The sequence below is a fragment of the Moschus berezovskii genome, chromosome 2 (assembly GCF_049115385.1).
Source record: "Moschus berezovskii isolate FMDL1 chromosome 2, NW_MosBer_1.0, whole genome shotgun sequence".
NCBI classification, from domain to species: domain Eukaryota; kingdom Metazoa; phylum Chordata; class Mammalia; order Artiodactyla; family Moschidae; genus Moschus; species Moschus berezovskii.
Window position 1 is genome coordinate 20,227,784 of NC_142461.1, and position 27,817 is coordinate 20,255,600.

Here is a 27,817-nt window from a genome sequence, read left to right on the forward strand (position 1 = left end):
TATATAATCCACTGCAACATGCACAATGTTTGGCAAAAGTAGTGATCACCAGGTATATGCTGAAGCAAATTCATATATTTATTTTATTACCCTTTGATGCATCTATTAATGTGAATGCTGGCAAGTAGTAAGTAATAACCCCCAGTAAGCAGGATCGCTCCTCATTGTATAGGGACATCTGAACACAGACTGCGCCAGGTGGGAAGGACTCGTTTTTCCCTGAGCCTTACTAAATCCTCCCACAGCCTCTCCCTAGAAGCACCCCGGTCATTGTTATTGTTGCTGCTGTTTAGTTGCTAAGTTGTGTCCAACTCTTTGTGACCCCCATGGACTGTAGCCCCCAGGCCCCTCTGTCCATGGGATTCCCAGACAAGAATACTGGAGTGGGTTTCCATTTCCATCTCCTGGGGATCTTTCTGACCCAGGGATCAAAGCCAAGTCTCCTGCATTGGCAGGCAGGTTCTTTACCACTGAGTCACCAGGGAAGCGCATGTCACTGTTACTGCGTGTGTGCTTTTACCTTGCACCCGGAACCAGTGTCTTCTGAAGTTCTTCTCAATGCAACACTTCTAAAGTATCCACCCCCTGTGAACACTGCCCAGAGGAGTGGGAGAGACACTGAAAGCAGGACCTCTGTGGTCCCAGCACAGTCCAGAAGGGAAAAATCACCTTCTCAGCAACTGCCTGACCATTGATGCAACGGCCTGCCCCTTTCTTCATCTCTTGCTTTGACCAGGGAACAGATTTAGGTAGAAAATCCTAAGGGCACTGCATTCCAAGGGTGGGTTTATCAACATCGTACACTGTAAGTGGTTTCACATTCCAGGCACTGTGAGAGATGTGATCGAAAGTACCTTGTTGTAACCTCTTCATTTGTATGTTCCTACAATGTTCACTTATGATAGAATATAATCAAAGTGGGTAGTGTTTCAGTAACTCACAACTCTTACTAATAGATTTATTCACTCATGACCAGACCAGTATTTTACAATCATAATCTTCCAAAAGAAAGTTGACTAGTACTGGTAATGAAATTTTAAAATCTCATGAAATTGTAGTCAGATGTTAAACAAATAAGACCTACACAAATAAACTAAAATAACCAAGGCCTAAACAAATGCACATTGCTTTAGGTGTTGAATTTCATCTGGCAGTAGACACTGAGATCAAAATCTGTTAGAAAGTTATCTAGGGGTAGAGAGAAAGTGATGTCATAAGAGTTCATTGATATGGTGTTCCTAGAATCCTTTTTCTCACTTATATAAGAGGAGAGTTGAAGCCACAAATTTTTTTTAAATTTATTATTGGAATATAATTGCTTTACAATGTTGTGATAGCTTCTGCTGTACAGTGAAGTGACTCAGCTCTATGTAGACATATCTCCTTTCTCTGTTGAGCCTCTCTCCCACCTCCCATCCCATCCCATCCTTATCCCACCCCTCTAGGTGGTCACAGGCACCAAACTGAGCTCTCTGCGCTAGCAGCAGCTTCTCACTAGCTTTCTATTTTACACGTGGTTGTGGATATATGTCAGTGCAACTCTCTCAATTCGTCCCTCTCTACTTCCCTCACTGTGTTCACATATCCGTTTTCTACATCTGTGTCTCTGTTCTTGCCCTGCAAATAGGTTTATCCAAACCACTTTTCTAAATTCCATATATATGTGCTAATATATGATATTTTTTTCTTTCTGACTTACTTCCCTGTGTATAACAGGCTCTAGGTTCATCCACCTCATTACAACGGATTCAAATTCATGCCTTTTTATGGCTGAGTAACATTCCACTATATATATGAACCACAACCACCAAATTTTTACCATCATGTGAAAACCTATTAGGGACAGATTATTCATTAATTACTTTAAATCCATCTCAGAAAACATCAGGGGATCTTACTCACTTCAGTGGGTTTAGTTGCATCTTTGCATGAGACACATTCAAACAAGGAACAAAGAGGAGACATGGACACATTTTTGATTGCCAGCTTTATGGTTTATTAGGAAAAGAACTGTCTACGGTTTACAGAATCAGAAAATAGTAGCAGAGATAGAGAATGTAGAAACCACAGAAAGAAGGAGAAAGAGATAAAACAAACATTTCAACAATAAAATTTCGAGAAAGCATAGCATGAAAAATCATCACTCCATTTTGTGGGGCTCATACTTTGATGATGGATGGAGAAAGACTGTGTTGGTGTTTTTCATTTGGAGGCAGAATCTCAGTGACCAGAGGATATGAATTAAAGTCCTTAGCCTAAGAATTCGTCTCAGGTCACCTATATGACAGTCAAATCAAGGCGGACTGGCAGAAAGAAAGAAAATCTTACCAACAAGACAGTTACCAGCAGCACCTTCCCAGCGGGCAGACTGGCAGCCTAGTGGCAGCATTGCTTCTGACAGCAGCTCCTTTGCTGGCAGCAGCATTTCTGCTGGTGGCAGCCCTTCCCACACGAGTTGCAGCTGCAGGTGCGGCGGTGGCAGCAGACCACAGGGACGCTGCAGCAGCCCCCACAGCAGCCGTAGCAGCAGGGGCAGCAACTGGTGCAGCAACCCACCCGGTAGCATCTGCAGCTGTTGCAGCTGCCGCAGCCACCACCACAGCCACCACCACAGCCACCGCCACAGCCACCACCACAGCCACAGCCACGGCCACAGCCACCACCACAGCCACCACCGCAGCCACCACAACTTCCACAACCACAGCAGCCCATGGTGTCAGTAGAGAGGACTCAGGAGAGGTGAGGAGGGAGACTCAGGAGGTGAGGGAGGTCGAATGTCAGCTTCTGCTGCAGGGGACCCTTATATACCAGCTCTGGGGACAGGAGAGGGAAGACACATGACCACTTTCCTGTTGCTATTTGGCTCCGTAGTCATGGAAGAACGTCATAATACATTAATTAGTACCCTTTTTAGGCATGTCAGCAAGATTTATTAGATGATGTTTATTTTTCTAAGTCAAACACCCTAAACATTCTAGTGAGGGCCCCTGAGAGCTGGGGAAAAGGGGGTGCTGTGACCGGTCATGGGCACACAAGGAAGTCTCACGTAAAACAACACGTTGTGCTTGAAATGACATCTGAACAGCAAATAAACATTATCAGGAGGCTATTTCTGTGTAAGGCCCAGAAGTCCTCTTTCTAAAGACTAGAGAAATGAAAGCGGTCTCAGCCTCCAAAGTCACTGCCAAGTGCAACAGCAGCCCCAGTCCCCTCACCAGAGCCTCTTTACTGGGGAACGGAAGGTCCCCACCACATGGTTTAAGGATGGCCACTGTGCTCCATCATGTAGTAGACTGCACTTTGTGTGCTGGCTTAGAAAAGCATGAATAAACTTTTTCAATGGCTTACTTTTTTCTGGAAAAATTCACATTTCAATTAAGATAAGAAAGCTTGGACTTCCCTGGGAGTCTAGTTGTTAGGACTTCGCCTTCCAGTGCAGGGGGTGAGCGTCTGATTCCTGGTCAGGGAGCTGAAGTTCCATGTACCTTTGGCAGAAAACAACAACAACAACAAATCAAACAGAAGCAATATGTAGCAAAGTCAATAAAGACTTAAAAATTGATCCACATCAAAAAACAAATACATCCAGATATACATACATAAAATAAGAAAGCATTTCCTAGCTAGAAGGAAAAATGAATTTAGGTGCTTAAAGAATTTTTATTGATACTAGAATGAAAAATGAATTTGGGTGCTTGAAAAGTTTTTATTGATTGATATCTAAGAGGAAAATCTTATATGCAAAATCATATGGCCCACAGTGGCAGAGAGGTGAAGAGAAACAATACAAAAACCAAAAAAATTAAAAATAAAAAGAAAGATACTCCAGAAAAATGAAAAGTGAAAGTCACTCAGTCGTGTCTGACTCTTTGCGAACCCACGGACTATACAGTCCACGGAATTCTCCAGGCCAGAATACTGGAGTGGGCAGCCTTTCCCTTCTCCAGGGGATCTTCCCAACCCAAGGATCGAACCCAGGTCTCCCACATTGCAGGCTGATTCTTTACCAGCTGAGCCACAGCTGAACTATCAAGGAAGCCCATCCAGAAAAATGAAAGATTGTACATAAAGAGAATATAATCACAGTATACAATTTTTATTCTGTGATGAGTCATATTTATATTGTAATAATTTTATCATCAGTTACAGATTTTACTGAAAATAGTGATATAAATATTAATACATTAGGAGTGGCATTAAAGAGTTCAACCCTCATTTTAACAAAACTAACAATGGCTACCAAGAAACAGTCATTCAAGGAATTAATAAGAAATATGAGGGTTTCCCTGGTGGTTCAGTGGCTAGGACTTCACACTCCCAATGCAGGGGGCCCAGGGTTCAATTCTTGGTCCAGGAACTAGATCCCACATGCTGCAGTGAAGATCAAAGATCCCATATGATGCAATTAAGACCAAGCACACTCATATAAATAAATAGTTTTTAAAAATAGAAAAGAAATGTGGGGGTGGGGGCAGCTCCTAGCAGAAACGATTGGCAAGATGGCAATATTGCCTTTGTAGAGTGGCTAGAGGGTGAGGCGGGATGATAGAGGACAACTTGGAATTATTTTAACTGTGTATGTACATGTATTTTGTTAATAATATTCAAGATGTCCTGGTAATTGACTGACACGTCCCCTGTGGCACATTTCAAGTGACCCTATCACCCAGTCTTACTTCCTGTTCTAAATCACAGATCAAACAGTCACACAAAATTTCCATTTACATCTCCCAGCAAAGACCTTGGTCCATACCAAGAACTCCGCCCATCTTTATTAACTAACTGCAGGACAGCTTTCTTTCAAGCAAGTCTCAGGCAATTATATTGTTGTGAAATACTAGATGGGGAGATGCTTTGGAAAGATAAAACACTATCTTCGTCTCAGCACTACTGACATTTTGGACCAGACGTTTCCTTGCTGTGAAGGGAGTCCTATGCAGAATGTGGAGCAGTATCTCTGGCCTCAACCCACTAGTTATGACAACCTCTTCCTCAGTTGTAACAACCAAAGATGTCTCCAAATATTGTCAAGTGCCCTGGGTCAGGGGGTGCACAATTGCCTCTCATTGAGATCTAGTGCCTTATAGAAATGTGAATGGATCCAGTGGTAAAGAATCTGCCTGCCAGTGCAAGAGACGTGGGTTAAATCCCTGAGTTGGGAAGATCCACTGAAGTAGGAAATGGCAACCCACTCTAGTATTCATGGAATTTTCCATGGACAGAAGAACCTGGCAGGCTACAGTCCATAGGGTCACAAGAGTTGGATGTGACTTAGCAACTGAGCACACACAGAAATGTAATAGGGATAATCCATGCCAAGCTGTTCTGGACAACGATGCAAGTTTAGAAACAGCTCCATGAAATCTGCAAAAGGATTTGGGGTGAAATTCTTCTTTCCTCTTAAATTCTGGGGAGAATCCCTTGGGCATAGGATTCTGAAGAGGCTAAGCACCTGAGGTGGCTGGTGAGAGAGGACAGGAATGGCCTCTTCCACTCTTACTTCTCCCTGCTGCCATACTCACGAGCAGCAATGCTCAGAAAGTGCTTGCTGGAGTAAACTGATTTGCATTTTCATGTAGCTTCTTTTGTGCTAAATGTCACAAGAAGGCAGGCAGTAACAGTAAGAACCCCACAGGAAATTCCATTGATGGCAACAAAACAAAATCCTGCCTCCCCTTTCTAAAAGTGGAGTAGAGAGACTAAAACACACACAGACACAAGCAAAAATGCCAGACAAAGTCCACGCAGTTGTGCTCGTCAATTATAAGCCAACATTCTATCTTGCACCCCTGTAGGAAGTAAAAAAAGGAACACAAAGAAACACACGTGATGCTTGGTGAGGGGAAGGGCAATTGTTGGAAGTGGGCTTTGCCTGCTGACTCCTGGCTGCCGCAGACATTACTGAAAAGACAAGAGACCTGAGGATGGGGCCTGAGGAAATGGTCTTTTCTATAATATTGGGTACCCCAGGGAACTCAAAGGGCTTCCAAAAGACCTAGGCTGTGGAGAAGAGAAAGACGATAAGGAAAAGGGGCATAAAAACAGAACTGGGAGAATGAATGCAATGGACACAATCTGCTCCATGCTTCTCCCACAGGTCATCCCCCCACCCCAATTTATGTCTCCTATAGGCTGGGTAACCTGCCATAGCCTTCTTCTTGGTTTCTGTTTGGAAGCCTCCATGGTGGTCCTTTAACCCAAATTAAAGTTTAACTTTAACCCAAGTTGTTTACCCTGGATTTAACATCATCTCAGTTTGAGCCACTATAACAAAATACCAGAGTGGCTTATTAACAGTAGGAATTTATTTCTCATTGTTCTGGAGACTGGAAGTCTCCAGAGGATGAGATGGCTGGATGGCATCACCGACTCGATGGACCTGAGTTTGGGTGAAATCCGGGAGTTGGTGATGGACAGGGAGGCCTGGCGTGCTGTGATTCATGGGGTCGCAAAGAGTCGGACACAACTGAGCAACTGAACTGAACTGATATCTAAAACTGCTCTTAAAAATACAGTCTAGTTCAAAAAAACAGACATGATTTAACCTAAACTAAGGAAGCTGATTCACAGAGAGACTGTGGTTTTCTTTTTTTTTTTTTAATTTATTTTATTGGAGACAAATTACCTTACATTAATATATTGGTTGGTTTTGCCATACATTGACACGAATCCGCCCCGGGTGTACATGTGTTCCCTTTCTTGACTGTGGTTTTCTGGGGGACATGAACTCAGTCGGTGGTTGGGATTCTTGGCTTCTTTGGCCCTTACCCCGAGTATTGGAGAAAAGAGACAGGTAAACCAGCATGGGGCATTCACTTTGAAATCCATCATCACAAAACCTCCTACCGCAGAGCCATCCCCTTGCCAAGCAGCTTGCCCAGAGTTCACGCACTCTCAAATAAGGACAAAAGTGAATCTGCAAATAAATGAGAAAATTCTTTGACTTTTTAGCTTCAGAATCTTATGACCTGAGAGAAGAGGCAAATTGGGGTGCTTTGCTTCCACACGTGGAATTCCACCTTGTCTGGGGTTCAGCAAAGAATATCTGCAAGCAGGAGGATTTCCCTCTGAAACTGAGGGAAAGAACTTCACTGGGTGCTGAGCGAGTGATCCCAATGCCCAGAAAACAGGTAAGTATTCATCAAATGAGACTCATGGGAGGGTCGGACTTGCACTTAAAAACTGCTAGACGAAAACAAAATTTAACATTTTAGAAGCATGCTGTTTTATTAGAAACATAACCTGAGGAAGAAGTCAATACTAAAATAAGCAGTTGAATGAGGTCAGCGAGGTTTCATGAGGAAATAGCCTCAGGGTCTTGTGAAACTCTCCCGAGGAAGCTGGTGGAAACCATAACAAAGGAAGTGGTCACTTGCTCTGAGTTAAGCCCTGAAGATGGTATTTAAGGGGGGGCCCTGAGACAAAGGGCATCAGACCTCCCTCCCTTCCTGAGTCTCCCTCCTCACCTCTCCTGAGTCCAAGTCCTCTCTACTGACACCATGGGCTGCTGTGGTTGTGGAAGTTGTGGTGGCTGCGGTGGTGGCTGTGGCAGTGGCTGCGGTGGTGGCTGTGGCGGTGGCTGCGGTGGTGGCTGTGGTGGTGGCTGCGGTGGTGGCTGTGGCAGCTGCAACAGCTGTAGATGCTACCGGGTGGGCTGCTGCACCAGCTGCTGCCCCTGCTGCTATGGCTGCTGTGGGGGCTGCTGCAGCGTCCCTGTGGTCTGCTGCCACCGCCGCACCTGCAGCTGCAACTCGTGTGGCTGCGGGGGTGGGAAGGGCTGTTGCCAGCAGAAGAGCTGCTGCCAGAAGCAATGCTGCCACTGAGTGGCTGGTGGGCCCTGCCTCCCAGGGTCAGAGATGCTGGGAGCACAGCTCACAGCGTTTGGTAAGACTTCTCCTTGGACTTCCCTGGTGGCTCTGATGGTAAAGACTCTCCCTGCAATGCAACAGACCCAGGTTCAATCCCTGGGTCGGAAGATCCCCTGAAGAAAGGAATGGCGACCCACTCCTGTATTCTTGCCTGGAGAATTCCATGGACAGAGGAGCCTGGTGAGCTACAGTCCATGGGGTGGGGTCACAAAGAGTCGGACACAACTGAGTGACTAATACTTTGACTTTTCTTTTTCCCTGCATCCCTCCCGCCCACTTCCTCTTGTCCGAGGTGACTGGCTGCCTTGTAACTGCTGGGTCTACTCCTTTACTCTGAGGTCTCAGGGCTTGCTCTTTCCTGTTAGTGTGGTATCATGATGACATTAATTTCTTCTCCCTGTGTCTTCAGAACTCAGCATTCAGAGGTATCTATACTCTGTCACCTTTGTATTCTTGTCTCCACTTGGGAAAAAAAAAAAAAAGATGAAAGATGACCATATATTATCAACATTAGTGCTTGGAAACAGCCACTCGTGTCAAAAATCTATTTATATTATAAATATAATAAAATAAAATAATGATAGGTAATAATTCAGTTTTTTAGAAAGCATTACATTTGATGGACTCTTTGATCTTTTCTATTGTCCATTTACTAACTTTTCCCCTGTTTCTGTATTGTTTTTTCTTTTCTTAATTAAAAGTGATCTTTCTTTATTCTAATGTGTCTCTCTGTTCTATGAGATGGATATCTGCCCACGGGTGATCGAAGAGCACAAAAGACAAAAGGTGATACTCAAAGACTGGGATAAGTTTCAGTTAATAGATAATTAGTCCTCTATTATCCTATATCTGGTTTTATAATAAAGATAGGAATTTGGGGGAAGTTCCCAACCTTCGGTTGTCAGTATCTTTGAGGGAAGTTCCTAGGCTCTCCTACAGATGCTGTTGTGTCGATCTGTGTCTGCAACTGAGTTTTGGCTTTAAGAGTTGACTGCACCAGTCTTCAGAGGTCAGAGCTTCACTCCCTCGTTCCATGTCTTTCTTACTCACTCATGCATTCAGCAAGCATGGGCTGTATTAGGATAGATATTCAGCCAAGTACTAGAGGTCTGAGACTAAACAATCCTTTGCCCTCAAGGAGTAGACATCTCAGAGGAAAACGTAGAGTCAATTACAATATAGCTTTCTATTTCGGCTTTCTTTGGTCACTTTTCTCCAGGATGGATCCTACATCAGCAATTCAAATAGATTTTGGGGGTACATAACTGCAGTGATAGGACCAGATGCCATGATCTTTGTTATCTGAATGTTGAGCTTCAAGCCAACCTTTTCACTCTCCTCTTTCACTTTCCTCAAGAGGCTTTTGAGTCCCTCTTCACTTTCTGCCATAAGGGTGGTGTCATCTGCATATCTGAGGTTACTGATATTTCTCCTGGCAATCTTGATTCCAGCTTGTGCTTCTTCCAGCCCAGCGTTCCTCATGATGTACTCTGCATAGAAGTTAAATAAGCAAGGTGACAATATACAACCTTGACGTACTCCTTTTTCTATTTGGAACCATAAGTTTTTAAACATCCATTTTAACCAATGAGAATTTCATAATGCTTTTTTAAAAAATCTGGGCTTCCCTGATAGCTTAGTTGGTAAAGAATCCACCTGAAATGCAGGAGACCCCGGTTCAATTCCTGCATTGGGAAGATCCACTGGAGAAGGGATAGGCTACCCACTTCAGTATTCTTGGGCTTCCCTTGTGACTCAGCTGGTAAAGAATCCACCTGCAATGTGGGAGACCTGAGTTTGATCCCTGGGTTAGGAAGATCCACTGGAGAAGGGAAAAGCTACTTACTCTAGTACTCTGGCCTGGAGAATTCCATGGACTGTATAGTCCATGGGGTTGCAAAGAGTCGGATATGACTGAGCGACTCTCACACTATACACTACTTACACTATGCTTCATAAACAGTATTTAATAAATGAGCTGTTTGTTTTAGAAAATTCTCAAAGCACCAGAAAACCACTCCACCTACCACCTTTAAAAACAAAATCAAGACTCAAGAGAGAGGGGACATATGTATACTTATGGCTACTGTACGGCAGTTCAGTTCAGTTCAGTTGCTCAGTCGTATCTGACTCTTTGCGACCCCATGGACCACAACACACCAGTTCTCTCTGTCCATCACCAACTCCCAGAGTTCACTCACACTCATGTCCATTGAGTTGGTGATACCATCCAACCATCTCATCCTCTGTCATCCCCTTCTCCTCCCATCTTCAATCTTTCCCAGCATTAGGGTCTTTTCAAATGAGTCAGTTCTTCACATCAGGTGGCCGAAGTATTGGAGTTTCAGTGTCAGAATCAGTCCTTCCAATGAATATTCAGGACTGATTTCCTTTAGGATGGACTGGTTGGATCTCCTTGCAGTCCAAGGGACTCTCAAGAGTCTTCTCCAACACCACAGTTCAAAAGCATCAATTATTTGGCACTCAGCTTTCTTTATAGTCCAACTCTCACATCCATACAAAGCAATTATCCTCCAATTAAAAATAAATAAATTAATAAATAAAGCAGAAACAGAACCAGTGATTATAAGCACTGGCTCTGGAACCAAGATAACCTGGCAAAAAATCTAGGCTTCTGTATTTAACAGTCTTATTTCCTCGATCATCTTATTTGCAAAATCGGGATCATGGCTGAATCTCTCTCATAAGCTTCCAGAATAAATGGATTTATGATGTTTTTCAGTGGTGTCTGACTCTTTGCGACCCCATGAACTGCAGCACACCAGGCTTCCCTGTCCTTCACTATCTCCCAGAGTTTGCTCAAATTCATGTCCATTGAATGGGTGATGCTATCTAACCATCTCATCCTCTGTCGCCCTCTTCTCCTTTGCCTTCAATCTTCCCTAGCATGAGGGTCTTTTCCAATGAGCTGGCTCTTCACATCAGGTGGCCAAAGTATTGGAGCGTCAGGTTCAGCATCAGTCCTCCCATTGACTATTCAGGGTTGATTTCCTTCCAGATTGACTAGCTTGATCTCCTTGCAGATTTACACGAAATGTCATATTTACAAACAGATGATTGGCACTGCTCCCAGTGTCTCTTGCGCTGTCACACTGGGTATCAACCGGGTACGGATACACTACTTTCAGTTGGCCTTTCTGCATACAGAGGTGTTTGCCCACAAACCGCGGATTCCCGCCTCCAGTTTAAAGGTTCTGGAAGCTTGTGAAGAGCACTTGCAAAATGTTGGGGCGGGGCTTACGACTCCTAGTAGGGCCGGCTCCACCTCCGCCCCGCCCACGGCCCCGCCCCGGTTCCGCCCCGCCCACGGCCCCGCCCCGGCCCCGCCCACCCACGGCCCCACGCTACCCTTAGAGCCTGGTTCGCTGGACTGGACTGGCTAGGGTGCTGGTCCACCGGGCTTGACAACCCAGGCTGTGAGCGAGTTGGTGAGCAGAAATCCCCTCCTGTAGGTAAGGATGTCTCCGGGAGGTAAATTAATTGATGAAACAGACACTTTCATCCTTCGGCCCCCTTGTCTCCCCTCCCCCACCGTTGGGAGCGTGAGCGGGCTGGCACCTGCGCTGCCGTGGGCGGATTCAGACAGGCCTGGGTTACACGCCACCCCTCCACCCCAGCCCTTGGCGGACCGCCAGCTCCTTCCTGCTGAGGCTCCCCTGGGATCCACAGTCCTGCCAACGCGCGCAAGTAGATTTGGCTAGAATTGTTACTCTCAACCATCTGGAAAAAACAGATTGCATAAAACCAGAATTCTGATTCAGGGCCAGCATTCCCATGATTACATCCGTGGTCACAGATTTTTAACTGTAAAGAAATCTTAAAGCACAATTCTGAATCCTCATCCAAGAATGTCGAAGAGGTCCTAGTGAGGGAAAGAACGGAAACTTTGAAGTTAGGAGATCTGGGACCCTGTTGAGACAACTGATTGAAGTTAACAAATAACGCAACGCGTACCTTACAAGGATACTTCTGGAAAGGATACCATTCATCAAATAACGTGTATAACAATTACTCATCAAGACCTTGTTGCCACGGTAAATATGCAAAACGTTTGAGCTTGTGGAATGCTTAAAATTTTTCAAGGGTAATGAAAATAATATTTTATAAAAATACACAGAGGAGTTTTCCGTCTGCAGACATCAGTCTCCTGAGATAGAAAGTGTGTTTCATTAAGATACATATTTTAAAGAGTCGTAAACATAACTTCCAGATACAGACATACTTCCCTTTGTTGAGTTTTTTATACAAACTGAAGGTTTGTGACAACCTCACCTCTTCGAGCAAGTCTGTCCGCACAATAGTTCCAGCAGCATTTGCTCCCTTCTGTGTCTGTCCCTTTTGGTAATTTTTGCAGTATTTCTAAATCTTTTTTATTATTATTGTGTTTGTTATGGTGGTCTGTGGGTTTTGCTGTTACTCCCACCATTTGCTGAAGGTTCACATGATGGTTAACATTTTTTCACACTGAAGTATTTTTAAATCAAGGTATAAACATGGGTGTTTTTAGACATAATGCTATCGCATGCTTAATAGACTACAATATAGTGGAAACATAAACTTTTACATGTCCTGGGAAAACAAAAAGCTCCAGTGACTCTCCTTATTGCAATATTTGTTTTATTGGGGTGATCTGGAACCAAACCCATGGTAGCTGGAAGTATGTTTTTCTTCAGACTATCTCAGTGGTAGCTGAAATGGACAAAAATACTAGTTTCTTTCAGTCATTATTGGTTATGGACCAACAGTGGTGTCTCAGGTTTGGGTAATGGTAAATGCAACTCAAGCATAAATATTTAAAGGTGAGGTGATTTGGCTCTCTTCCCAGGTGGCACTGTGCTTAATCTCTCAGTCATGTCCGACTCTTTGTGATTCCATGAAATACAGCCCGCCAGGTTCCTCTGTCCATGGGGATTCTCCAGACAAGAATACTGAAGTGGATTGACATGTCCTCCTTCAAGTCATCTTCCCACCCCACGTATTGAACCCAGGTCTCATACATTGCAGGTGGATTCTTTACTGTCTGGGCCACCAAGGAAGCTAGTGGGAGACATAAGAGACATGGGTTCCATCCTGGAGTAGGAAATGGCAACCTGCTGGAGTAGGAAATGGCAACCCACCCCAGTATTCTTGCCTGGAAAATTCCATGGACAGAGGAGCATGGTGGGCTATAGTCCATGGGGCCACAGAGAGTCAGACACAACAGAGCAACCAAGCGTGCACGCACACACACACACAGAGACACACACACAGCCTTAGCAGTTTAGGTGAAATTAACTACTGTGTATGTTTCTGAAATTACTGTCTCTGAACTATACAGGCCCAGCTGTGTTCATTCTGGTTGGATTTGCAATGCCTGCCTGTATGAGGGCGATGGGAAGGGAGGTGGACTGAGTCCCTCATAGGGACCAAGAACCAGATGGAGCAGTTCCTGAGGCAACCTTATGTGGTGGATGTGATTATCTACATTTTAAGATGCAGCTTGGAAAGGTTAAGTACATGCTACAAACAAGGGTGGGGCCAGGAGGAACATGGGCTTCAGACTCCAGAGTCTTTTTCCTCGGGACCACACTGGTCACAGCAAACCGAAAACTAGGAGGGGAAAAATTAAATAAACAAGCTTAAGGCTGGGTAGTCTGTAGTGAGATGTCAAAATATTAAAACTGATTTGGTAGTTTTAACAACTAGTCCCATATCATTTAAATTCAGAAGAGTAAATTAGAGGTTATGTGCATTGGCCGGAGGCACAGCAAATACTTAACAAGTGTTAAAAGATAATTTTCAGAAAAAGATAGTCATGACTCACAGATATAAAATAAGTGCATCCAATAAAGGTTTTATTAACTCATTAATTAAGGAAACCGCTAAAGCTGTTAGAACCAGATCAAAGAAGAATCCATGAAATTGGTACATTTATAGATCAGGAATGTTGAAATGGAGGTAAAACTGGTTTTCCATGGAAGAGAGGGGCAAAAGGCTATGTCTTCCTTGGATAGAACCCATTTTCGTTTCTACAGACAAGAGTTCTTTCACATTGCCTGTGAGTTATTACAATTCAGGGCTCAGTCGTTCAGTCGTGTCTGACTCTTTGTGACCCCATGGACTGTAGCCCACCAGGCTCCTCTATCCATGAGATTTCTCAGGCAAAAATACTGGAGTGGGTTGCCTTTTCCTTCTCCAGGGGATCTTCCCAACCCAGGGAAAGAACCCATGTCTCCTGCATTAGCAGTGGATTCTTAAACCCCTGAGCCATCAGGGAAGCCCGAGTTACTACAGAGTTGTAAAATAGCTCGAACAATACCTAGGTTTTCCTTGAAACACAACTTTTCCCCTCCACTTCCACCCACTCCATATTTTTGACTAGTTACCACACTGCATTTCACTGACTGGATGTGATAGTTGACTTCTATCAAAGTTGTCTACCAGTTTGATGGTTAAATAGGAATATCCCTCCAGCTACATCAGACACCAGATTTATCTAACCATAGACACACAGAGAATAAACAATCTGGGAGGGGATGATCAATTTATCAAGAAATGTTTGGTGCAAATAAAAGAAAAAAAGTGGTGCCAAATATGATAAAGTAAGACTTGAAGCATGTATTTTAAAGATCACTTGTATCTACTCTTGCTATGGTTTTGACCAAAAGCAGAACTATGTGAGCCTGAATATTAAATGTATTGTTGTTGTTCAGTCTCTAAGTCTTGTCCAATTCTTTGGGACCCCATGGACTGTAGTCTGCCAGGCTCCTTTGTCTGTGGGATTTCCAAGGCAAGAATACTGGAGTGGGTTGTCGTTTCCTTCTCCAGGGGATCTTCCCAACCCAGGGATGGGACCTGAGTCTCCTGCATTGACAAGAGGATTCTTTACCATCTGAGCCACCTGGTGGGAAGCATATTGAATATCTGGACCTAATTACCTTTTGAAGTTGTATGGATGCTTCATTTCAGTGAGGAGTCTGTGGTTTTGGTTTTGGTTGGTTTGGGAGGAGGGAGATACCTGAAGGATTATGAGTGGGTGATGGGTAATAGGGCTACTTCATAGTTTCCTGCGATTCTAAGTCACTTTGACAAAATTCTGGGGAAACTAGATTAGTAATATTACTCAGAGGAAAGTGTTTTGATATGTTTATCTCTCTAATCATCTGTTGCAGAATGGGATAGCAACCCACGCCAGTTTTCTTGCCTGGGGAATTTCAGGGACAGAGGAGCTGGCAGGCTACATACAGTTCATGGGGTCACAAAGAGTCAGATACAGCTGTGCAAGTAACTTTCACTTTCAGTCATCTGTGATTTAGAAAAATCTGAATCTCGATCTTATTCAGAGGCATTCTAAAGAGGGTGACTTCGGAAGAGGGTGGGTTCCAAGATACGAAACCATTAGAAGGAGGTGTGGTTTGGTGCATATAAAGCCATTGCTCCTGACAACTCAGTTCTGAAGGAGGAGGACTTGAGACTCCAATGAAAGGAAGGGACATTGTGATAGGGACTCACAGCAGCTGGTGGCAGGAAGGAGCCGAAGTTGGATCTGAAGGCAGGAAATTGGACTAGGTTCTAGGAAGAAATAAGTTCAGGGCACAGAAGGAACAGGTAACTCTGACTCTATCTGTATTATTTTTTAGGATGCTATTTGTGGACAGACTTGCAAAGTTTGTTGGCCTGTCCTGGGTTTGATTTATGAGCCCTGTTTCCATTCTAATATTCTAGGACAGACCCAATTTCAAAGGTGCTGTTCTATTTTCAGATTAAATTGAGGTCCTGCTCCAATGTAGAATTTGGGAAAACCTTAGTGGTTGCAGCAATAGGAAAGTTCCAAGGCTTTGGAGAGTCATACACAGTAAAATGTATTGATGGGGGGTGGGGAGGTGGTGGAAGGTAAGGGATATGTTTCTGTTAATTGAAGTATAATGTACATGCAATATACGAAGTATAGATTTTTACCTTGAGTGTCTATAATTGCATACATGTATGTAACACTAGCATACCAGAATTTAGGATATTTCATTATCCCCAGAAAGTTCTCTCATGCACCTTTACAGACAGTTCCCTCTTCCTGCCCCTCCCTCTGATTTTAATCAGTGGTGTATTATATAAGGATGTTTTTGTGTGTCTGGATTCTTTTTAGGCAGCATAATATTTGAGATTTACTTGTTTTAGTCCAGGTATTAATGATTCACTCCTTTTTAAAAAATTATCTTTATTGAGGCATATAATAAAATGTACATAAAATGCAAATAGATTCTGACAAATCTAAGTTTATAATCACCTACAATCAAGATGTAGAGCTTTTTCATCACTCCAGAAAGTTCCCTCGTGTTCCACCCCATCTGCTACCCCATGCAACTACTGACCTGATTTCTATCACTACACATTAGTTATGCTTGTCTTAGGACTTTATATGTATAAAGGAGATCAATCCTGGGTGTTCATTGGAAGGACTGATGCTAAAGCTAAAACTCCAATACTTTGGCCACCTCATGCGACGAGTTGACCCACTGGAAAAGAGTCTGATGCTGGGAGGGATTGGGGGCAGGAGGAGAAGGGGACGACAGAGAATGAGATGGCTGGATGGCATCACCGACTCGATGGACATGAGTTTGAGTGAACTCCGGGAGTTGGTGATGGACAGGGAGGCCTAGCATGCTGTGATTCATGGGGTCGCGGAGAGTCAGACATGACTGAGCGACTGAACTGAACTGAACTGAATGAAACTGTATGGCTTTGAGTCTTAGTTCTTTAGAACAGCATAATATTTTCCGTATTCACCCAAATTTTTGCAAGTAATTCATTCCTTTCTATTGCTGATTAAAGTCAGTATTAGTTGCTTAAATATACAGTATTGTTTATTCATTCACCTTTTAATGGACATTTCAGTTGCTTCCCATTTTTTTTTTTTTACTATTATGAATCACATGAACTTTCTTATATAGATTGCCAAAAGGTTTTCCAAAGAGTTGGTACCGTTTCACTTTCTCCCAAGCGACTGTCTCAGCCCAGTTGCGCTAAATCTTTGTGAACATTTGGCATGCTAGTGTTTTTGTACTTAGACCTTCTAGTGGTTATGAAGCATTTTCTGTGATTTTCCTTTGTGGTTTCTAAATGGTATCTCTTAAAGAGCAAATATGGTTTTTTAATGAAATTCCATTTATCTTTCTTTTTGTTTTAAGTTTAGTCCTTGTCATTGCAATGAAATATTTATCAGCCCTGAGGTCACAAAGATCTGTTTTCTTCTAAATGGTGCTCTCTGGTACTAGAGTTTATTATGTGAAATTAGTTTTTCTGTATGGAATGAAGTAGCGATAAGTATTAATGCATTTTAAATATGATGAAGTCACAGCTAAAATGCAGTCTCTCACTAGAAACTGGTGAAACCACTCTCCAACCTTGATTTTGCAACAGAGCAATAGTAGTTAAGCAATTCCCTGGAGTCATTTCCCCAGGCCTTCCTCCAGCATCAGCTTGCCTTGCTTAAGCAGACTTGGATTTGGATGTTTTACTCAAAATTATATTCTCTTCTGTTTAGGTAGTAAATAGATTAAAAGGCATAATTAGTTGTTATACTCTGTCAGCAAAATGCAGATGTTTCAGTTTTCAGTGATTAAATTTTTGATTTGCCTCTGTCTGGTGAGGGACTTGGTATGGCAGGGTTGAAAAATCTAAAAGGGGAGCTTGAGTTTTTGGGGAAATGTAACAAATATTGGCCCTAACCTCTGTTTTCACAAAGGTTTTGGGCCTTGGGGAGTGAAGCCATTTGCAGATGTCATCTACTTCCCAGCTGCCCAACCCCTTTGGAATGTAGAGGCTGTGAGATGCATGATCCTTTTGAATTACTAGTCTCTTGCTGTGTTGTTTGAGATAGGTGTGACGTGAAAATTAGGCCAGTCCCCTTCTCAGATGCTGGTTGTCTTGTCAAGTACGCTCTCCAAGATGAATGGAACAATTAGTAAGGAGGGGTGGATGGGAATGGGGTAGAGACTGGGGCTTCTAGATAGTTTCCCTCTTAATTACTAGCATCTCAATTAGTTCTGGCAGCATCTTCTAGACAAGCATGGAAGAGGATTTGATAAAATGATTGCTTGCTGCTGACCTATCCCTTGTACTCCAGGTAAATGTTCTGGGGAACTTCTGCAAAACCAGATTTGGAGAAGGTCTTTGATCAGGTCACCTTGACCCCTGCCTCAGGGAGCCGCACAGCTCTGAAAACTGGCTCTGGGCGGAATTCCATCTTCTGGGAGTGGGTGGAGGAATCTAATCAACTAAGATTTTTAGCTAGGAAATCTACCCAGACCTCAAAGAACCAGAAAGTCCGTTGGTGTGTGCCAGTCTCTACAGTTCTTGCTTTTTAATGGCTGCTTTCCTATGCAAGTGAAAATATATATTTAGAAATACCTATGGTCATAAGAGTTTTTATGCATATATACAGCCTATGGATTAGGAAATAGGACACTGCCCATGCGTAAAAGTTAGATGAAGTTGTCATAGGCCCAATATGTTTCCCTGTGGCATATAGGAATAATACATGAAAAATCTTTATGTGAACAAATGTGGAAAAGATTTGTTCCACACAGTGAGTCTACAAGTGAAGACTAACTGAAGGACATACAGCAAAGTGGAGGGTCTGGGCTTCAAGAACCAAGAAATGTGAGTTCTGGGTTAACCTTACAACTCCTTGAAAAGGAGTCAGTTTTTTTGTTTGCTTTCCATTTTAAAAAGTTTCATTTTCCCCACATTGTAGAATTATGACAAATGAACTTCTTTCGCAGTCTGTATAAGAAAATTGAGAGTTTCAGAGATGATATTATAAGATCCAGGAAACACCTAAGATTATTGCTAAAGCTAGTGTTCTTGCCTAGAAAATCCCATGGATGGGGGAGCCTGGTGGGCTTCCGTCTATGGGGTCACACAGAGTCAGACACGACTGAAGTGACTTAGCAGCAGCAGCAGCAGCATGTACATCCATATGAAGAAGAATGTTTGCTTGAAAGCAGTTAGAAAGACTTAAGGATATGGTTAAATAACAATAGAAATGGAAAAAGTCAATAACACAGCAATTCTTGGAATAAAAGAGAAGAGGAAAAACTGAACTCTATACCAAGACACTAAAAACATGTAAGAGATTGCATAGAAAGAAATTTTTCCAAGGCAGGTGGAAATACCCAGCCCAACTGTTCATAGTTGAAAGACAAGTAAATCTTCATTTTTTTTTCTTCAGGAAATGAAAAAAACTTATGAGCATCTCAAAGTGAAGTCAGATAAGACATGCCAGCAAAGAGATTATGTTACCGCCCCCATGTACCTCGAGAAAGGGAAGCAACAATAAAACCATGGGACCTTCTAGAGCTAGATCCAAAAGAGAGACTGAGAGACGCTAGACACTTAAGAGCAGAATATGAAGGGCCCCTGGTGAGATGGCTGTGGATTTTAATGAAAAATAATCATTATCTGCCTGCCAGCAGAAACAGAAAAGAACATGTAGGTCCCAGAGTAGTTTAGGAGAGTCGAAAAAGTGTTGCTGGTTTGGGGGCTTGTTCAAGGCCACAAGGGCTGGCTGGTCACCCCAGTACGCCCGGGGCCCATGTGACATGCCGCCTGTGTGTACAGATTGCACAACTAGATCTGGTCTTCAGGGCAGGCTGAGCCAGGAGACTACGATCTGCCAGGGGCCACCGTGGCTCAGCAATGACCAGAGGCTAAAGCTCAGTGCTCAGCTCACCTGTCAGCAGGAGCTCGCCCTCCTAAGAGCACTCCAGGGTGTCCCAGGCTCCAAATCTCTGTTGATTCATTCAGCCTCCCTTGTTACTTGCAGCATCTTCATTGTAGATTTCAAGTCATGGTAGCTGATAGGCTGAATTTTGTTTGGAGACCATCTTCCCCTCTCCCCTTTAATCCTGTTGCCTGCTGCAGTGTTTTTATACCTTTTTAAAAATGGTGATGGAGCATGGAAGTAATATGTGAGAACTGCTGCCACAGGAACAACTTTTGAAAGGATTGTCATGTTTGGAAAACACGGAAAGGGGAAAGATAAGCATCTTCTTTCAAAACTGCCAACTCAAAATCAGCATGATTCGTATCCTCAGGTTAGATTCACTGAAGCAAAGCGAAGTTTAAAATACTCTCTAGGAGGAGGATAATTTTGTGTGGAGTCCAAATGGAATGATAAATGGATAAAGGAGCAAGAGAACAGCCTTTTCAGGATGGTGCATTGCCGTGAAGGCTGTGGTCCCCCCAGGCAGAACAGGTGTTCTATGATGACGTAGACAGGTGAGTTTATTATGAGGGATGTGATTAGATATTTAGTTCTCTTCTTTCCTCTGCAACTTCTAACCCAGTGGCTATATCTGCAGTGATGTAATGTAAAATCATGGTCATAAAGCTGACCCTTGAACAACATGGTTTTGTGCTGCATAGGTGTGCTTGGTCATAGACTTTTTTCAGTAGTAAATACTACAGTAGTACACAGTCTGGTTGTATCCATGGATCCAGAATCATGAATAGAGTAGAACAGTGGACCACAGAAAGCCAACTATAACTTCTACTCTGATTTTCAACTGTGTGAAAAGATGGCACCCTTAACCCCCTCTGGTTCAAGGATCAACAGTATTGATGAACTGATAATCCAAATGAAAGTTTTGGAAGAAACAGGCATACTCTGCAGTGCACTTTGATACTTAATATTTTTTATGAAGCTTTTTTTTTTTAATCCTATTGACAACCCACTAGAACTTTTTGACACTGACCAACTGAAAGACACAGTTCTAAAATAAATTGGAATTGGAATTCTGAGGATATAGCCAGGCGGTCTCAACACAGTGTGAGAAAAAAGATTACTGACCTTGTAATTAGAAAAACTGAGTCCAAGTCCAGGTTTTGATGTTGGTTAAACTTGAAAACCAGTGCAAATCTTGTCTCTGGCCCTTGGTTTCATTACATATAAAACAAGGACAATACCACCTCCTTTATCTACTTCATAAAATTTTCTGAGAAAAATTAAAATAATTGGCAGCCACTGAGGAAAACAATATGGAGAATCCTTTAAAACTAAAAATAGAATTACCATATGATCCAGCAATTTTATTCCTGGGTGTAAAATCCAGAAAAAATAAAAATACTAATTCAAAATGACACATGCACCCCAGTGTTTAGAGTGGCACTCTTGATAACAGCCAAGACATGGAAGCAGCCCAAGGACCCATCAACAGACAATTAAATTAAGAAGATGTGGTGCGTACATATGCAATGGAATATTACTCGTAGAAATACTACCATCTGTAGCAATATGAATGGAGAGTATTGTGCTTCACGAAATAAGTCAGAGTAAAACATGCTACATCATACCACTTACATGTGGAATCTAAAAAATTATACAAATGAATGTGTATACAAAATGGAAACAGACTCAGACATAGAAAACAAGCTTCTGGTCATCAAAGGAGAAAGGGAAATAGGGAGGGACAAACTAGGAGGTTGGGATCAATAGATGAAAACTGCTCTACATAAAATAGATAAGCAATAGGGATTTACTGTATACCACAGGGAGCCATATTCAATATCTTCTAATAACCTATAATACAAAATAATCTGGAAAAAATATATATGTATAACTGAATCACTTTTCTGTACACCTGAAACAAATACAATATTTTAAAGTGACTGTACTTCAGTCTAAAAAATTAAAATAATTTTCCAAATGTAAAAATTGTACAAAGAAATTGCATAAGGACTGTGAAGAAAGCTGATCGCCGAAGAATTGATGCTTTTGAACTGTGGTGCTGGAGAAGACTCTTGAGAGTCCCTTGGACTGCAAGGAGATCCAACCAGTCCATTCTAAAGGAGATCAATCCTGGGTGTTCACTGGAAGGACTGATGTTAAAGCTGAAACTGCAATACTTTGGACACCTCATGCGAAGAATTGACTCACTGGAAAAGACTCTGATGCTGGGAAAAGTTGGGGGCAAGAGGAGAAGGGGACGACGGAGAATGAGATGGCTGGATGGCATCACCGACTCTGTGGACATGAGTTTGAGTGAACTCCGGGAGTTGGTGATGGACAGGGAGGCCTGGCGTGCTGTGATTCGTGGGGTCGCAGAGAGTCGGACACGACTGAGCGACTGAACTGAACTGAACTGAACTTGATTATCGTAGTCAGAGCCATGATGACAGTAAATAGTAGCACCTCAATAAGATAAAAATATAGTGACCAGAACTTCCAGTCATTGTGAGACCAGCAGCCTCAGGTTTCTCCCGTAGGAGAGGGAGGATTTGAGTGATAACCAGGGTGTTTGGTTGGAATCCTAGAGCTCATATCAACAGCGCTTTCCAGGGTAGCTGGCAAGGAAATGAGGAGGTGGTGGAAATGGTGCCATGGAAGTAGGAAGCATTACCCATCAGAGAAAAGGAAGATATAACCTTGGAACCAACAAACCCAACCCTGAACTCAGCTTTAGCCTTTTGTAGCTCTGTGGCCAGGAGCTCTGGGGAGGCTCATTTTCTGTGTCTGAGAAATTGGGGGCCATGTATATATTTTATATATATATAAAATATATATATATATAATGTACAATACATAAATTATAATTTTATATTATAAATATATAATTTGATAAAATAAATATATAATATGTTTAAATTGTTATTTAATATATGCATTAAAATATATCATATAATGTATAATAAAATATGTGTATATATATATAAATATATGTTAATAGCCATGGCAACTGAAGGAGCCAGTTGTTCTTTAGTCGCTAAGTTATGTCTAACTCTGCAACTCCATGGAAGGCAGCACACCAGGCTTCCCTGTCCTTCGCTGTCTCCTGGAGTTTGCCCAAATTCATGTCCAGTGAATCGGTGATGCTATCTAAAAATCTCATCCTCTGCTGCCCTCTTCTCCTTTGCCTTTGAACTTTCCCAGCATCAGGGTCTTTTCCAATGAGTCGGCTCTTTGCATCAGGTGGTCAAAGTATTGGAGCTTCAGCTTCAGTCCTTCCAGTGAATATTCAGAGTTGATTTCTGTTAGCAATGACTGGTTTGATCTCCTTGCAGCCCACGGGACTCTCAAGAGTCTTCTTCAGTACGCAATTCGAAAGCATCAATTCTTTGGCACGCAGCCTTCTTTAGCCATGGTGTTTTGTTTAGGGCTGAACACAGGCACTCTGGGGCCACTACTGGACAAGCAGTTTAGGTTGGATGGGACAGAATAGGTCACAAGCAGAGTTTTGTGTGCCTATCAAGGGGTTAGTCGGTAGGGCAGGGTTTGAGGGTCTTATCTGAAACATCAGATTGTCTTCCACCTATCTCCTACGCTCCAGGGCTTAGAGGACCAGCAAAGAATTTCAGGGTGATAGGTCTACGTGTAGGTTTGGGAAAGCTCCCTAGTTGATTTCTACCCACTTCCCTCCCAACCCTGTGGCATGGAGCCGCTCAGCCCAGTGCATGGATAAGTGACCAAGGGTCTTTGGGGCTCTGGCATCAGAATCACTCAGCACCTATAAATGTAGGTTCATGGGCCTCACTGGACTTACTGAATGAATCACACTTAAGCGCTGGAGTCCAGGAAGCCGTATTTTCACCAAACCTCCAGTGATTCTAATGCTAATCAAGTTCACAGTCATAGTAACTGGCCAGAATAGGGAAGGGCTATGCAGTGAGGCAAGTGCTTGACAAGGTGACCTGGAGAAGGGGGCGGGAGGTGGGAGGAAGGAAGGATCGGAGGAGTAAGGACTGTGGGGGTAGAACAGCCAGACATCAGCAGCCGAGAGTCCAAGAGTGCCCCAGTGGAAAGCAGACAGAGACCAGGGTCAGTGCAGAAGAAACGCCTCAGGCTCACAGCAGGTTAGTTTCTTTCCTATGAATTGTGCTGGAGAACTTAACCATGTCCAAGACCACCAAAACACATGTCCCCTTTACAGAGGAAAACCTGATGCAAAATTATGAAGGTATGAGAGTGAATTTTCCTGTCACGCATTGTAATCCACATGAAAAAGCAAGATGTTCTCAAATGTGGCTGCCATAAAATAAAGGCCTTGTTCTTATTTTTCTGTGCATTGGCAGATGAGATCCTTCACTGGAGTTTTTGTCTGAAATTTGAATTTCAAGCAACGTTATTGGTGAGCTGACAAAAGAAGTATGAACGTAGTATGAATGATCAGTAAGCTACCTGCCCCATTGAGTGGTGTAAAAACTGCAGACTTAGAGATGAGATGGGGCCTGTCATAAAGAAAAGTGGAATGACAGTCTGAGACATGCTGCATTCTTTTCGCAACACAGAGTTACACCAGGATGGAAAAGAAGGGAAATATGAAAAAGATGACAAGTCAGAGCTTTACCAGCTTAATTTTTTTAACTGAAGATTATTAATTCCCAGATCATAGGCACTTAAAAATAATATGGGTGTCTGTTTTGTGTCAAACACAATAATAAGCAAGGAAAGAGTCTGATGGAGAGAAAATGTGTAAATAAATACCTTCAGCATATTAAATAAGGTTTCAGAATCAGAGGTTTCTGTGCAAAATGTACTAGGCAGATTATAGACGCCTTGACCAAATCGATCTCTGTTCTGGGTTTGACCTCCTAGAAGGTCTTGCATAGACAGACCTCCTTTTATTGCACTTAATTGTGCTTTGAAGATTCTGCATTTTTACAAATGGAACGTTTGTGGCAACCCTGCCTTGAGCAAGTCTATTCACACTATTTTCCCCAACATCATTTGCTCGCTTCCTGTCTCTGTGTCCAAACTACTGCACAATTATACTCATCTCACACGCTAGTAAAGTCATGCTCAAAATTCTCCAAGCCAGGCTTCAGCAATACGTGAACCGTGAACTTCCAGATGTTCAAGCTGGTTCTAGAAAAGGCAGAGGAACCAGAGATCAAATTGCCAATATCGCTGGATCATCAGAAAAGCAAGAGAGTTCTATAAAATCATCTATTTCTGCTTTCTTTACTATGCCAAAGCCTTTGACTGTGTGGATCACAATAAACTGTGGAAAATTCTGAAGGAGATGGGAATACCAGACCACCTGACCTGCCTCTTGAGAAACCTATATGCAGGTCAGGAAGCAACAGTTAGAACTGGACATGGAACGACAAACTGGTTCCAAATAGGAAAAGGAGTATGTCAAGGCTGTATATTATCACCCTGCTTATTTAACTTACATGCGGGGTACATCATGAGAAACACTGGGCTGGAATCAAGATTGCTGGGAGAAATATCAATAACCTCAGATATGCCAGTGACACCCTTATGGCAGAAAGTGAAGAAGAACTAAAGAGCCTCTTGATGAAAGTGAAAGAGGAGAGTAAAAAAGTTGGCTTAAAGCTCAACATTCAGAAAACTAAGATCATGGCATCCGGGCCCATCACTTCATGGCAAATAGATGGGGAAACAGGGGAAACAGTGGCTTACTTTGTTTTTGAGGGCTCCAGAATCACTGCAGATGGTGATTGCAGCCATGAAATTAAAAGACGCTTACTCCTTGGAAGGAAAGTTATGACCAACCTAGACAGCACATTAAAAAGCAGAGACATTACTTTGTCAAACAAATGTCTGTCTAGTCAAGGCTATGGTTTTTCCAATGGTCATGTATGGATGTGCTGCTGCTGCTGCTGCTAAGTCACTTCAGTCATGTCTGACTCTGTGTGACCCCACAGACGGAAGCCCACCAGGCTCCCCCCGTCCCTGGGATTCTCCAGGCAAGAACCCTGGAGTGGGTTGCCATTTCTTTCTCCAATGTGTGAAAGTGAAAGTGAAGTCGCTCAGTCGTGTCCAACCCTTAGCGACCCCACGGACTGCAGCCTACCAGGCTCCTCCATCCATGAGGGTTGGACTATAATGAAAGCTGAGTGCCAAAGAATTGATGCTTTTGAATTGTGGTGTTAGAGAAGACTCTTGAGAGTCCCTTGAACTGCAAAGGAGATCCAACCAGTCCATCCTAAAGGAGATCAGTCCCGACTGTTCATTGGAAGGACTGATATTGAAGCTGAAACTCCAATATTTTGGCCACCTGATGCGAAGAGCTGACTCATTTGAAAAGACCCTGATGCTGGGAAAGATTGAGGGTAGGAGGAGAAGGGAATGACAGAGGATGAGATGGTTGGATGGCATCACCAACTCAATGGACATGGGTTTGGGTAGACTCCGGGAGTTGGTGATGGACAGGGAGGCCTGGCATGCTGCAGTTCATGGGGTCACAAAGAGTTGGACACGACTGAGCGACTGAACTGAACTGAGCTGTCTCTGTGTCACCTTTTGGTACTTCTCACAATATTTCAGACTTTTTCATTTTTAAAATGTTTGTCATGGTGACCTGTGACTAGTGATCTTGAATGTTAGTGTGGCAGAATGATTCTTACAATTCACAGAGCGCTCTAATAATGGTTAGCATTTTTTGGCAATAAAGTATTTTTTTGATGAAGTTATGCACAGTGCTTTGTTAGACATAATGCTCTTGCAGAGATAATAGACTATAGTGCAATGTAAACACAATTTTATATGCAATGGGAAACCAAAAAGTGTGTGACTGACTTTATTGCAACATTTGCTTAGCTGTGGTGATCTAAAAGTCTCGCAGTATCTCTGGGGTATGCCTGTACACCAGTGATTCACTCACTGATGTTTTACTTACTTTCACATGTCCGTTGGCCCATTGTTTACCCTTTATTGTGTGCGTGCTCATTCGCTTTAGTCGTGTCCAACTCTTTGGGACCCCATGGACCGCAGTCTGCCAGGTGTCTCTGTCCGTGGGATTCTTTCAGCAAGAATACTGGTGTGGGTTACTGTGCCCTCCAGGAGATCTTCCTGACCCAGGGATCAAACCCACATCTCTTGCATTACAGAAGTATCCTTTACCACTGAGCCTCTGGGGAACCCCTTACCCTTTATTGCATGCTAAGTCACTTCAGTCATGTCTGACTCTTTCTAACCCTGTGGACTGTAGCCCGCCAGGCTCCTCTGTTGATGGGATTCTCCAGGCAAGAATACTGGAGTGGGTTGCCATGCCCTTACCCTTTATTAGTAGCTACTTACTACCAGGATTATGATACAGAGCACTAATGAAGTGGGAGTCTACTCCCAGTAATAATGAGTAAGAAGTTTGTTGATAAAGTAGTTGGCTGATAAAATTTGTTGATAAAGCCAGTTGACTGGCTTCCATAGGAAATATTTGAAAGCAGCTGTTAATCACTCACCTTTTCAGGTCAGCTTGAGATAGAGGAAACTTTGTCCTCTCATTAAGCATTTAGAAATCAGCTCTTCATGATATCCAGAATGCCAGAAAGAATAAACCTCAGTTCATTTTGGTTTTGTTTTCACTTGATCAGCCATGAGTTGTTTCCAGACCTCAGAGAGCCAGTCTTGGGTTTATCCCACTGTGATCCTCTGCCTCTTTGGATTTTTCTCCATGATGAGACCCTCAGAACCCTTCCTTATGCTGTATTTATCTGGACCAGATAAAAACCTGACCAGTGCAGAGGTGAGTTAATATCCATATGAACGTTGATGTTGTTTAATCTTACAGGACTTACACAAGGACATAGAGTCAGGGTGTCATTCAGCTGGAAATAAGGTTAACATACTGGCCTCAGTGAATCCCATTTTCATGGTGTTTGTTATTTTATAGAACTGTTCAAACCGCTCTTCGCGCCTGACACTTGCAAAGATGGGAAGCCTAAACACATTGCATGTATAATAAATATTTTCACTTTTACAGAGTTCTAACATTGGGCAGAATGTGGGCCACTGGAGAAGGGAATGGCAAACTACTTCAGTATTCTTGCCTTGAGAACCCCATGAACAGTAAGAAAAGGCAAAATGATAGGATACTGAATGAGGAACTCCCCAGGTCGGTAGGTGCCCAGTATGCTACTGGAGATCAGGGGAGAAATAACTCCAGGAAGAATGAAGGGGTGGAGCCAAAGCAAAAGCAATACCCAGG

The 27,817-nt window shown here is 42.9% G+C and overlaps 1 protein-coding gene and 2 pseudogenes across 2 annotated transcripts in view; 2 read left to right on the top strand and 1 right to left on the bottom strand.

The window, feature by feature from the left end:
• Positions 1-2,376: 2,376 nt before the first annotated feature.
• On the bottom strand, positions 2,377-2,712 carry LOC148778504 (small cysteine and glycine repeat-containing protein 9 pseudogene; annotated as a pseudogene).
• A 4,787-nt stretch (positions 2,713-7,499) lies between these two features.
• Positions 7,500-7,823, top strand: LOC148778505 (small cysteine and glycine repeat-containing protein 9 pseudogene; annotated as a pseudogene).
• Positions 7,824-11,244: 3,421 nt separating this feature from the next.
• SLC19A3 (solute carrier family 19 member 3) overlaps positions 11,245-27,817 on the top strand; it is a 29,562-nt gene continuing 12,989 nt past the window's right edge. The window contains exons 1-2 of one of the 2 annotated variants that reach the window (XM_055398549.2): positions 11,245-11,341; positions 27,204-27,355. In XM_055398549.2, the coding sequence (XP_055254524.2) occupies positions 27,206-27,355 (150 nt within the window). In that variant the 5' untranslated portion in view covers positions 11,245-11,341; positions 27,204-27,205. Of the gene's footprint in view, positions 11,342-15,158; positions 15,477-27,203; positions 27,356-27,817 lie in introns of those variants that run through there. The other variant, XM_055398548.2, reaches the window with a different exon arrangement.